Source organism: Manduca sexta, chromosome 1 (genome assembly GCF_014839805.1).
Source record: "Manduca sexta isolate Smith_Timp_Sample1 chromosome 1, JHU_Msex_v1.0, whole genome shotgun sequence".
In the NCBI taxonomy this organism is placed as follows: Eukaryota; Metazoa; Arthropoda; class Insecta; order Lepidoptera; family Sphingidae; genus Manduca; species Manduca sexta.
The window spans coordinates 656,477-669,678 of record NC_051115.1 but is presented as its reverse complement, the minus strand read 5'-3'; the positions used below and the strand labels follow the sequence as shown (position 1 = coordinate 669,678).

The 13,202-nt window shown below is 34.4% G+C and overlaps 2 protein-coding genes across 8 annotated transcripts in view; one reads left to right on the top strand and one right to left on the bottom strand.

Moving 5' to 3' along the window:
• The window catches only part of LOC115452605 (segmentation protein cap'n'collar), a 160,643-nt gene that overhangs the window by 129,399 nt on the left and 18,042 nt on the right, over positions 1-13,202 (bottom strand). For 3 of the 5 annotated variants that reach the window (XM_037441710.1, XM_037441748.1, XM_037441792.1), the window contains exon 1: positions 6,939-7,193. Coding sequence is in view for 2 of the 5 variants with exons in the window: in XM_037441895.1 (XP_037297792.1) it covers positions 8,701-8,790 (90 nt within the window). In the remaining 3 variants the exon portion in view is untranslated. Of the gene's footprint in view, positions 1-6,938; positions 7,194-8,700; positions 8,811-13,202 lie in introns of those variants that run through there. The other 2 variants (XM_037441895.1, XM_037441861.1) reach the window with 1 other exon arrangement.
• Positions 12,656-13,202, top strand: part of LOC115451454 — a 43,072-nt gene continuing 42,525 nt past the window's right edge. The window contains exon 1 of one of the 3 annotated variants that reach the window (XM_037442114.1): positions 12,656-12,877. The gene's annotated coding sequence lies outside the window, so the exon portion shown is untranslated. The remainder of the gene's footprint in view (positions 12,878-13,202) is intronic. The other 2 variants (XM_037442085.1, XM_037442006.1) reach the window with 2 other exon arrangements.

Sequence of the window (13,202 nt, the reverse complement as noted above, 5' to 3'; positions counted from 1 at the left end):
CGGGCCTCCTGTATTACTGAGGGATTAGGCCTTAGTCCACCACGCTGGCCTAGAGCGGATTGGTAGACTTCACACACCCTCGAAATTCCTATAGAGAACTTCTCAGGTATGCAGGTTTTCTCACGATGTTTTCCTTCACTGTTAAAGCAGGCGATAATTTACAAAGAATACACCCTTATTGGATATCTAGAGATTAGAAGTAAGAACCGAAACAACTGAATGGGTTTGAATTAAATTTGATATCTCAAATAGACACCTTAATTAGAGTACTTAAGATCGCGCTCAAAAGTGAGATCGACTTATTAATCCAGCCCCTAGTGTGTAATATGAATAATATTATCCAAACAAAAAGAGTAAATTTATTTGTAATAAATATCAAAATCTCAAATAGACAACTTAAAATCGCACTCAAAACCGAGATTGATTTATCATCCCGCCCCTAGTTTGTAATATGAATAAGATTACACAAACAAAAAGATTACATTTGATATTATTTTTACCCACACTGCGTAAACGGAAGACCTGTAAACTCAGGAACTTTGGTTTAAACAATAACTCCTTCGCGACTTACTTTTATTTGCCCAACAAAACATTTTATAACAATCATTCTGAAACGGTCAACCATTTTTCTTTGACGAAATCGCAATGGAAAAATACCATTGTTTGCATTCATTTATTTAAGGTGTTATAAAGTCTTGTCAGGTTTTCTTGTCAAGCTTGTCGTCAGGCGGACTTCAAGCCATATGGTACGTTGACTTCATCACGCTCTTTCCTCAGGGGTAGCCTGAGGCTTGATTCGTGAGGACAAATTACGCCATTGATTCCCAAAGGTCCAAGTGGACCCCTAAGTGCCCAAGAGAGACTTGATAAGGGTTTACGTTAGTGTGACCAAAAAATGAGGGGCCCACATAAATGTAATTAGTTTCATATAACAGTAAAGTATTAAAATATTAAAATGTTTGCTTGCCTTCATCAGGCCAGCGTGGTGGACTAAGGCCTAATCCCTCTCAGTAGTAGAGGAGGCCCCGTGCTCAGCAGTGGGCAAGTATATAATACAGGGCTGATATTATTATTATTGCCTTCATCTATCAATATAGGCAGATAATATTGATAGGGGTCGTAATGCACGGTGACCCCAAAAGAACCCCTATAGCTGAGCAGTAGTTGAAATGCACTTGCTCAGCGAAACCTAAAAAAGGGTCCATTGGAACCAGCAAAATTTTGAAACACCGGAACACACCGGACTTTTGGGTGGGTGCTTTAGTCGCTCGCAACCCTTGAAAAAAAAAGCTAACATGCTGAAGGCAACCGATTAATTACCAATTATAGGGGCCTATTAATTAGATCAATTTAAAATCTATATTATACTAATTGACCCGACAGACGTTGTCCTGTCTTGACTATGAATTTGCAGCGCGCTTTCTGTCAATCGCTGACAATTATTTCAAACAATTGACAGTTATATAAAATTAATATTTTCGTTAAGTTCTCTTAAATTTTCTAATTTTCCGCGCAATTTTTTTAATGTTTTCTCTCATAAGAACCTTCTGACAATAACAAACACAACAAAACAAAAAATTGTGAAATCGGTCCAGCCGTTCACGCGTGATGGCGTGACCAAGGGAAATAGGGATTCATTTTTATATATCAATATTATATATACGGTTTATGTTTAGATATAAATGAATCATCGTATTGCCTAATATGACGCAATACAGTAACTTATTTCATAATGTTTCACTACGTAGGTCATTCTATGCCAACCCGTATTGCACCGCGATCCATACTTAAATGAAATGATTTATTTGAATCCGTAATGTTATACATTATTTAGATTTCGTCAATATTAACTCTACCAGTTCGGGAAGCAGTTCTCTCCAAAGAACGGGCAAGAAACGTCAGTTTAAAATATAAACTACAATACATGATACAGAGAATAAAAAATACAATTGTTTTTTTAGGGATGTTCCGACGAATCGACGACTAGTCGGTAAAGCCGACTATCCGGCCGCTTTCGTAGTCGGTTACTAGTCGGCGACTATCCGACTTCCTACTTTGTATGTATTTCTCATAGAAATGTATATAGTGGAAATAGTATTTGCTCTTATTCCTTGCCCACTACGAGAAATTATCATTTAGTATTGGTTACACTTGACTTTACTACAATCAATGTTCAATTGTTAAAAATAATCCATACACAAGACTTTCTTTTTGACATTTTATTTTAATTGAGCTGTTTTACTTTAACGAACAATAGTCTTTTTTACACAAAAGAAAGAACGAAACTGAATATGAAACTTAAAGAAAGAATGCGAAATAAACAGAACATGTTCTAAGTCGGCTAATCGGCCTAACTCATAGTCACATCTCTAGTTTTTTATTGTTTAGAGCAGTTCCTAGAAATGCAATCTATGTTACGCTCTCGCGGCTGAATTACTGAACCAATTTCGATGGAATTTGGTATGTAGATAGTTAGAGATCCTGGGAAGGATATAGGCTACTTCTTATCCCGGAAATTTATTTCACGCGTCGAAACTGTGAGCTTAGCCGAGTGTAGAAAGTCTGGCGCCATTTTTTATTCGGACACATCAAAATGACTTCACTGTGCCTAATGGTAAGTGAAGGGGAGTCCAGATAGACTATTCACAATTATGCCTGTTTAAAAATAATACTTATTGATTAATATTTTATTGATTAACGTAAGCGGCGATAGCCGTTAAGGACACACACCCGCAGACAAATCCGTCTGATTCTTGTGAATTTGTCGTTCGCTTTAACGGTGAAGGAAAACATCGTGAGGAAACCTGCACATCTGAGAAGTTCTCTATAGGAATTTCGAAGGTGTGTGAAGTCTACTTGCACTACAGCGTGATTGACTAAGGCCTATTCCCTCTCAGTAGTAGAGGAGGCCCGTGCTCAGCAGTGGGCAAGTATATAATACAGGGCTGATATTATTATTATTATTAATATTTTGACTAATGATATATCCTCTGACCAGAGACTTTGCCCTCACACACACCACTACAACTGTAAGCCAGGATCAGCAGTGGCATTGTATGACACCGAGCGGTGGAGCTCGCCGAGTCTCAGGGAACACAAATATCCTTCGACTATTCGACAATTAGTTTGAAGTCTATGTTTTGAAATACTAAAGAAATTTTTCGATAAAAATTTGCTCGACCTGAGAATCGAAGCCGTAGCCTTACGGTTCACACGCACACCAATGCCTATAAAACATTAAACAATATAAATCCAAGTTGGTAAACATTCATTGCCTTCCCTTGACACAGATTAAGTATTGTAAGAGTTTGTAAACAACACATCTCTATATATTTTTCATTATTATATTTAAATCAAAATAAACTCAACAGATACCAAAAAAAATTCAAACAAAAAACACATCACGCATTAATCCCCGAAGGGGTGTGTAAAGGCGCAACCAGGACACCCACTTTTCGTCAAGTATGTTCCGTCCCATGATGTGATAGGATCACATCAGGCACAACTTCCAGACTCCGTGCTGATACTGAGCAGAAACACCCAAGCATCACTTCTCCCGACCCGAGATTCGAACCAAGACTCACTATAAGCCCATAATGATGCTAAAGGTCCTATAATTCCAACGTAAAAAGCGGGAATCTCGCCCCCCTGGCATTTCAATTTAAAAACACATACACGTAAACTTTTGTAAAATATTGTGAACCTTTGTTAATCATTAAAGAAAAAAACATAAAAGGCATAGGAAGCTAAAATACACAGCTATGAAAATGGGTGACTAATTAAATTACAAATTTATTGTTCATTAGCTGACATAAATAAATAGTAATTATTCTTTCATGTGTTTTTTATTGATCACACACACGCCTTTTACACCTTAAGGGGTAGACAGAGGCCCAACTAGTGCACCCACTTTTCACCGTGTGTATCCCAACCCATAATAAGGGGCGAGCCTATCGCCATATCGAGCACAAAGTCCAGGGTCCGAGTTGATGCTGAATAGAAAACCCAATATCACTTTGCGCAACTCAGGGATCAAACCCTAAACCTCAGCACTGCAGTTGTACCATAATATGAACACATGACTGAGACAGTCAATATTTATTGATAATATTATTTCATTAAATAAATTTTCTTATGAATTATCGCTTGCTTTTATGGTGAAGGAAAACATTGTGAGGAAACCTGCATACCTGAGAAGTTCTCTATAGGAATTTTGAGGGTGTGTGAAGTCTGCCCGCACTACAGTGTGGTGGACTAAGGCCTAATCCTTCTCAGTAGTAAAGGAGGCCCGTGCAGCAGTGGGACAGTATATAATAATACAAGGCTAATTTATTATTATTAAATGAATTTCAAAAATAGTAAACAAAAGAATTAACAAACAAGGTATTGAGGTACTTATACTCAATACAGGAAATCACATTAATGTTTCAATTAATTTATATAAAGTTATTGATTTATTTATTTTGTAATTTCTTAAGTCGGAACTCCATATAAAGAATACATAAGTGTGTTAACTAATGGGGCTAATACTTATATTATAAATGCGAAAGTTTGTGAGGATGGATGTATGTTTGTTCCTTTTTCATGACAAAACCACTGAACGGATTTGGATGAAACTTTACAGTAATATTGGTTATACATCAGAATAACACATAAGGTACAAGTTATAATGATTTTGTGTAATTTGGTTATAATATAACGAAAACTCCTTCATACAGTCAAAGCCACAAGCAAAAGTTAGTCTATACTAATATTATAAAGCTGAAGTGTTAGCCCAATCTCGGGAACTATTAAACTTTTTATTTTTTATTTCACTGATAGGATGCTACTACTCCTCAGTGCTATAGGCTACTTCTAATCCCAGGAAACCTTTCTACATGAAGGAGCTGCTAAAAAGCTAGTCTTATATCTGCCATTAAGGTTGTGTGTAAATTTTACTGTAGTAAAAATTTTGCTGTTAATAATATTACATGCATTTTCCCTATAATTGTATACTTTGTAGCTATGCTAAAAAAAAAAAAACATCCAAAGTAATGTTATTGTGTTGCTTAAAATAGGAATTGAATACTACTTTAAAATTTTGACATTGAAAAAAGTATTGTTCATTATGTTAAACAATATTTTATTGAAATATGTGTAGTTTTTGAGTTTATTGCATTCAGACAGGCAGACAGATGTGGTGAGAGACTTTGTTTTATATTTTTTTTACTTTTTAAGGGGACATTACTACTATTTTTAGTTTTAAGGGGAGTCATACATATTTGTTGTGTTATTTTAACAATTACTGCAACCAACCAAGGCATAAAGGAATGAATTTTTGCCATTTTGAAACATTTTTTATTAATGCTCTGCTCCTATTGGTCATAGAATGATGTTATATAGCCTATAGCCTTCCTCAAACATTTGGCTATATAACACTAAAATATTTTTTCAATTTGTACCTTTAGTTCCTGAAATTTGTGCATTCAAACAAACAAACTCTCCAGCTTTATATAATAGTATATAGGCATAAATTTACTGTATGCCACTAGACTGAGCTTGTCCTCTTTCTAGAGATAAAATAGATAAAAACTAGGGTAATTGTGGTTATTATTGCATTATCTGGATTCAGAGTTATATACCATATTGATGGTCCCCATGCACAAAATCTCATCTACAAAATGCTTATTGTGGAATAAAGTTTTTAAGTTAAGTGAAAATATAAATATCACTTCAAAATAGAAATTATATACATTTTTGATAACAATAGTTTTGTAAATAATTAATAATTTCACTTAACTTAAAACCTTCACACTGCTATAAGCATTTTGCAGGTGAGATTTTGTCCTTAGGGACTGGCAATATACATGTGAACTCAAACACTGTTGGTGTCAATGTGTCTCGGAATGGACAAAGCATTCAATATTTTTAGAGTAAATTAGACTAGCCCTGTATGGTGGATTAAGGTCTAAATGCTCTTACTTAGGGCATATTTAGAGGAGGCCTGGATGTTGCATGACCACCCAGAAATGTGTGGTGACTACCTATTGGATTTTGAGACAACATACTGCTATAATAAATAAACAACCAAAATTATTCAACCTGTAAATACACAGTTTATTTTCTGAATCTAGGCTGGCTACCTTCTGGTGAAATGATGCCAGCTATGCTTTGAGTCAGGGAATCCCAAGTTTAGATATAGCAGGATACTATTTCAAAACCATAGCCGGTAAAGAAAATAGTAAAGAAGCACTAGTTTAATTACAAAACATTAATATATTGGTATTTGGGCCTGTTCAAAGCAATTATTTCTTCTATTCAAATTTGTGACTTATGAGTAATTTTAAATCAGGCCAGTTAGCAAAATTGTATACTTTTACTAAATAGTTATTTATATACATCATTGAAGAGCAAATTATGCACCTTAATAAATGAAATTAAAAATATATTTTTTTAAATAACTGCAAAACAGGATACTAATAATTCCAATTGGAAAATCCCCAATTAAAATAATAAATAAAAACAAAAAAACATGATTCTATTTTTAAAAAATAATAATATGGACGCCTTTATATTGGCCAGTAACTAGCCATAAAAAGGAATGAAAATATTAAGTTTTCACTGCCATTGCATGTCCATACATGAACTAAGTACTACAGTTGTCTCTTTCTAACATGTAGAAAGGGTTAAGTAATAACAGAGATGGAATATGGGTCGTGCAAACCCTGTAAGTAACACAGGTGAAAAAGTACATATTCGGTGATAAGATATCATTTTGTTTAATTTAGTAATCATGGCACACGAAAACCTCGAAGAAACCCTATAATCAATGTTAAATACGCTTAAAGTTACGAGTCAAGTAACAGAACCTTTTTTCCGTATACCCTGCAAGGTCGATTTAAATAGAGGTTACAGAATAATATAAAAATTAACTCCGATGCTGTGTTACGCTTCGTTACCTCGTATAACGGAAGATAGGCGAAGAAACGTGTAAAAGTTTCTACGAATACGTAAAATCACTAATCACAAATTACACCAACAAATTGTCACTGCACACTTCCAAAGTCCCGGAATGCCGCCGCACAACACCCGAACGCAATTATGAACTTTGCGCCTCGATTTACACAGTAAATGATTATTTAATTTGTTATTTAAATGAAAAAAACAAGATCGCACGATTCAGTATTCGGTCTGTGACTGACTTCTGATCGAACTAGCACCGGTCACACGTCACTATGACGTTTGTAAGTGATGGAGATATGCGAAAGAGTGAGACAGAGCACCCGATAGAATAGCAGGCGGCTGATTACGAGAGGTTACCTATCATTATCTTTGCCCTTAAAACTGCGACGATTAGAAACCGGTAACCGTAGATTATTTCCTAGGACTTATTTACTAAAATTTCGTATTATAACACAGAAACTAATTAATTTTGTATTTTTTATAATACTGCCATCTTGTGTCTAATTGCTTAACTATTAAATATATTAAAACTACATCTACTCGCCACAAGATGGTGCGGAAGACATGTATATCAAATCTACGATATGGGTACGAACATTTGCCTGTAACGTGATACTATATAGAAAATTAACACATAACACAGCAAACCAAATAACATGGTTAACATATGCCCTTTATATTTAATTTGTAGTACCTACTTGACAACAAAAACTTTTGACGCAATCAGTGTAAATACCATTTACCTGGCATTTGAAACACGCTTTCAAGGTTTTAGATTTCATTACCCAATTACCTAAGCCGTATGTAAAGAACAATCTAGCAAATATACATAACGCTTGTTTTTGCGCCATCTGTTGACATTATATGGTACTTTATTTTTATAGAAAAACTTGATTTCCGGAGTTCGATAAAATTTATCAGGAGCAATGATTAATTTAATTACTCTTGTAATTATTATATTTGAAGCGATAAGTTACCAATAAAATCTCCGTTTTATATCTCGAGCAACCTCTTACACGTTATTTTAACAATATAAATAATTTTAAATAATTAATTATAAAGATGGTCCATAGATTATAACAGTGAACAACAGGAGACTTACCTCGGATAAAATAAGTTATTTATGAGCATAAGATGAGTGACAGTCTGACAACATATCGTATTACTAACAGATGACTCTGTAGTCACATAATAGAGACATTTATGTATATGAGAGAATAAATTATATGGACATTCGTGTCTATAGAATATACGTCAATGAATATAAGTAAACATTAAATTCGTCAACCTAATGTCCACCCGCGACAATTAGGCAACCAGCTCATTATAATCTGTGTAATGATTTATGTCAAAAGACAGAACTGTTTTTCTGTGGCCCAAGGTAACGTGGTAGGTATATCGTTTAATATAATTACGGTGTAGTAATATAGCTACATATTACATCGAGCTATATAAAAAACAATACTTTGTAGTGAAAAAGATGGTTAGAAAAAGGTTTGTTACCTCCAGTTTTTTAAAGCATCTATATCACTCACACCTATACGATGTTTTGTCAATAATTTGCTGATTATTTTCTACCGCTCAACGTCCACCATAACGCTACGTTCCTATCAAGTTATCCACTTACTTCATCATTATCAGCTACAAGATATCCATTGCCTGACATAAACGTTCTACAATTTTTATTCCACAAACTTTTTGGAAGCGGCTTGTGTCTGATTGCCGCCACTTAATTACTTATCTATTAAATCGACTTACCTGGATGTTGTTGAATTTCCTATTGACGTCAGCCATGTCCTCGGGGTCAGGACTGAGACTCCTCATTGTCGGCAACACGTCCTCTAACATTTTATCACTTTCCGGCTTTTCTGTGAACAAAAATGTCAATTATAAAATAGTATACCTTTTTGAAGCGAAACTTTTTTAGAATCGTTGTGATTTGAAACTCATATATTTGAAAAAAAAAAACTGCATGCTACATTTTGCATCCTTTTGTATTTTTCTTAGTATGTGCTAAATACATGTGTTTGCGACTGCGTATTTTATTATCTATCTCATAATATTTTCGTTAGATTTTGGATTCGAAAAAAACCGTCAAATATACGTGATTGGCATCAGTGACAGATATAATTGCTTATTCCACTGCGGGATACATAAAATTACACTAATTTCTTCTTGCCTACCTCTTAAGGTTAGGCTGGAGTATGCACAAGAATTATAAAGTTTAACATGAATAAAACAGATTTAAGGCGCCCTAGGCAAGCGTGGAGGATGAGCTAAACCCATTAGAAGTTGCCAGCAGCAGTGGCTTAGCTTATACAGGACTATTATAAATTAATATCAGCCCTGTATTATACACAGTCCCACTGCTGCACGGACTTCTACTACTGAGAAGGATTAGGCCTTAGTCCACCACGCTGTAGTGCGGGCAGAATTCACACACCCTCAAAAGTCCTATAGAGAACTCAGGTATTCAGGTTTCCTCACTATATTCCCCTTCACCGTTAAAGCTAGCGATAATTCACAGAATACACACATTAATTTAAAAGTCAGAGGTGTGTTTGGGTTTTGAATCTGCGGACATTCGTCTCGGCCGTTCCACACCAACTAGGCTATCGCCGCTACACACAGTACTGGTATTATTTCAGCCAATCTCCCCAGTCTATTTTATCAACAGTATATCACCAAATTGTTCTTGCCTACGTTGATACGTGTTATCACACTTCCTATTTTCGTGCGCGGCTTTTATCTATCCTACAACATTTTTACAAGGCTCTGAAGGTCTCTTGATAACCAAAAGATACGCCGTGTATTACAAATTAACAATAATAGATGTCGATAGCATTTGTAATGGAACGGAGTGTCGAGACGAACGATCGTAGGTCAATTCGAAGTTATTGTCAATTATCGCTTATTTTACCGAATAAGTAGTCATGGAGCTATCTATGTATCCAGAATACATAAGGATATCAAATGTTTATAAAATACTAGCTTTTGCTCGCGGCTTCGCCCGCGTGAAGGTTGTTTTCCAGGATATTTTTTTTCCGACCTACTTGATGTATCTCGTTATATTATGACAAATTAACGCAAAATCATTATAAATTGTAGCTTATGTGTTATTCTGATGTATAACCAATATTACTGTAAAGTTGCATCCAAATCCGTTCAGTAGTTATTTCGTGAAAGAAGAATATACATACTTCCATCCTCACAAACTTTCGCATTACAATATTAGTATGACAGCGACTCGTTCGAAGTAACATTCATCAGTCAGTATCAATGACTAAATATAAAGAGGACAGGCCTCAAAAGTTAGCTATATGAATAAGTTATATTTATGTTAGGGAAATCGACGCAGAATTGTCAATATATATGTCTATCTCTTTTACTCAAAGCTTATTTGGAACGCAACAAAAAGAGACAAAAATAATTGCTTTCTTCGCATATGGCACTATTTCGTTTACTTCAACACACTGGGACCGCCTTGCGGCAGAAACGCCATTTTATGCGGGCTAGTCAGCAAGTACATGTAGTGTCAGACGATGTAAACAAATCTTCATAAATATTGAATTTAAAGTAATATAATCATATTCTCAATTGTTCAGTGTGTTTATTAGTGTATTTGTTAAGTTTCGAAAATGACTCAGTGTTGTGTGAGAGGATGCAAATCGAATTCACGCAAGAAAGACCCCGAAATATCTTTTCATAGGTTAGTAACTGTTTTTACCGAAAATTAGCAAATATCTTTGTATATTTACTTTTTGGATGTGTTTTTATCAATTAAAATGATATGTGGATCTGGTTTGTTAAGCTTTGGACCCTTTTAGGCGTGATTTATACACATTAAAATCATTATGTTTGTTTACACAAACATAATGTTTTTGTTGTTTTCCAACAATATTCCCGATAAGTAAAATAGTAATGATTATTATACTTCACCTAATAGTAATATTACTTTAATATATTGCTATGAATAAAATTAGAATTGTTACATAAAAGAATAGATAAACATAAAAGAAACAACATAAAGATGAAATGTAAGATATATTTTTACAATTGGCGGTCTTATGTTTCGAGCAACCTTTGCATGCACGGAAATAGATACATAATCATATTATTGTTATTGCAAATAATTATTATAATTGATTATCTTAACCACCATCTTTACGCTCATTGATTTTAGTTTGCTGAACCATAGTTATGTTTCTCGATCAAAGAGCATAATAATAAAATAAAATAAAACCAACCAAATAATTGCTGGCTACGCTATCTTATTCCATTTATCATGTATTAAATAAATATCTTAATCTGTAACTTAAATTTTTAGCAAGGAATAGTGCAACATACAAATATAGATCAAACACAACTGTATGTTTGTCACAACAGGTACTGCTTTGTTTAACAATTGTTACTTATAAATCAGTTTCAGTTTGTTTGTTTACATTATGGTTTGTTATATTTATATTATGGTAGTTCCTAACCCCTTTCGTATTTGATCTTTTTGGGGCTTGTTTGTCTCTCTTAATTCTTCGATGTCGATACAAAATTTTCGGTACTAGCATATCACTATTGTAAGGGGCGGAGTCGGCACCATTTTATGCATTAAATGTGCCGCATGTCACGTGACCATATCACTCATCCTCTATACTTCTTTTATCATTGGTCAGTATATGTACAGAATGTGTATATGAATGAATGAATTTTACTGGTAGGATATATTCTATATCGTAGATAGCGAACACCGTACACAAGGTGTCAAAACCCGCCACAGTTGCCCACGTAAGTTTCGCGTTCCGGAATCAGCCTGTGTATATCCGGTTCCAACAGGCTGGCATTTCTGTCGACTGCCGGGTCATCTCTCGTCAGTCGACATTATATTGGACCCCACACTTACCATCAGTAGGGTGACTTTGCACGTACATATAAAAAAAATGTTATATTTTTTATAACCATCCGTGAGCTAGCTGTCAGACTTAAGTAACAAGGGGCCGCTACGTAACGCGCCAAAACTGTCAATATTTAACGTTTACATAATTATTATGAAACAGTTGCTTCGACCAAATATTTTACTTAGCAATATCTTTAGAAACAAGTTCATAGCGTTTCTTCAGGCCTAACAAGTCATTAACTAGGCTGTTTCAATATTAGCAACGTATAGCATCTTTACAATTACTGGATATGAGACTAAAAACAAGATATCTCAAATGGACGAGTGCACTGTGCAAAGTTGTGCCACACAGTACTCCGCAATTTAAGATTCCAGTTGTTTTAATATTGATTGTAGACACTTATTTTATCCAACGAGCGGATTGTCATTCATTTGTTTGAACAAAAAATTATCATCTTTATGCGTGTTGTGTAAATTGACTTTATCACATATTTCATGCTTCATGTGTACAAAATTTCAACCCAATCTGGCGAAGAACGCGAAAAAATAGATAACGTCTATTTTATTTGTACTTAAAAGGCAATTCTGTCTGATAAAAGTATATATTTGCGCTGTTTCTCAATTTGATAAAAATCGATAAAGGATTTAACGCCAACGCCATCTATCGACCTGTTTATGTAAAAAATATTATTGTTTTCTTATTGACGGATAGATGGCAGGCATAAATTTTATTGTAAACAAATGTTGCATTAATTCAAATAATTAAATGTAAGTTTAATATTTATTTAAATTGTGTGTATAATGCCTAAATAAAATATTTTTATTTTAATAAGATAGGTACGGTCAAATGGAATGCGTAAATTTTTTATGACATTTATTTGACATAAGGATTGAAACCAAGATGTAGAAAAATAGTGAACAGTGACACCAGAGCCGTGATTAAAGTGTTAATTAGGGAATATTCATTTCATTTATTTTCGATGGATTGATAAAAAAATTGATCAGAAAATAATCCGCCAACATTATCAAAATCTTTCGGTCACGTAGGTATGTATTTATCTGTCTATAATTTGTAGATTACATAATTTAAGGATTTTGAAAATTTACGAAATCACATTAGGTACTTAAGTAAGTACATTATTACATTTTTTTTTATTGCTTGAATGACGAGACGAGCTTGCCGTTCGCCTCATGGTATGCGATACGACCGCCCATAACCAGTAGAAACACCATCCAACACCTTTAATTACTTTAATTTTGTTTGGTATTCCACTGCGCTCGCACTGAGACATGAGATGTTAAGTCTCATTATGTCCAGTAGTTACACTGGCTACAATGTTCAAGCCGGAACACAACAGTGACTACACACTGC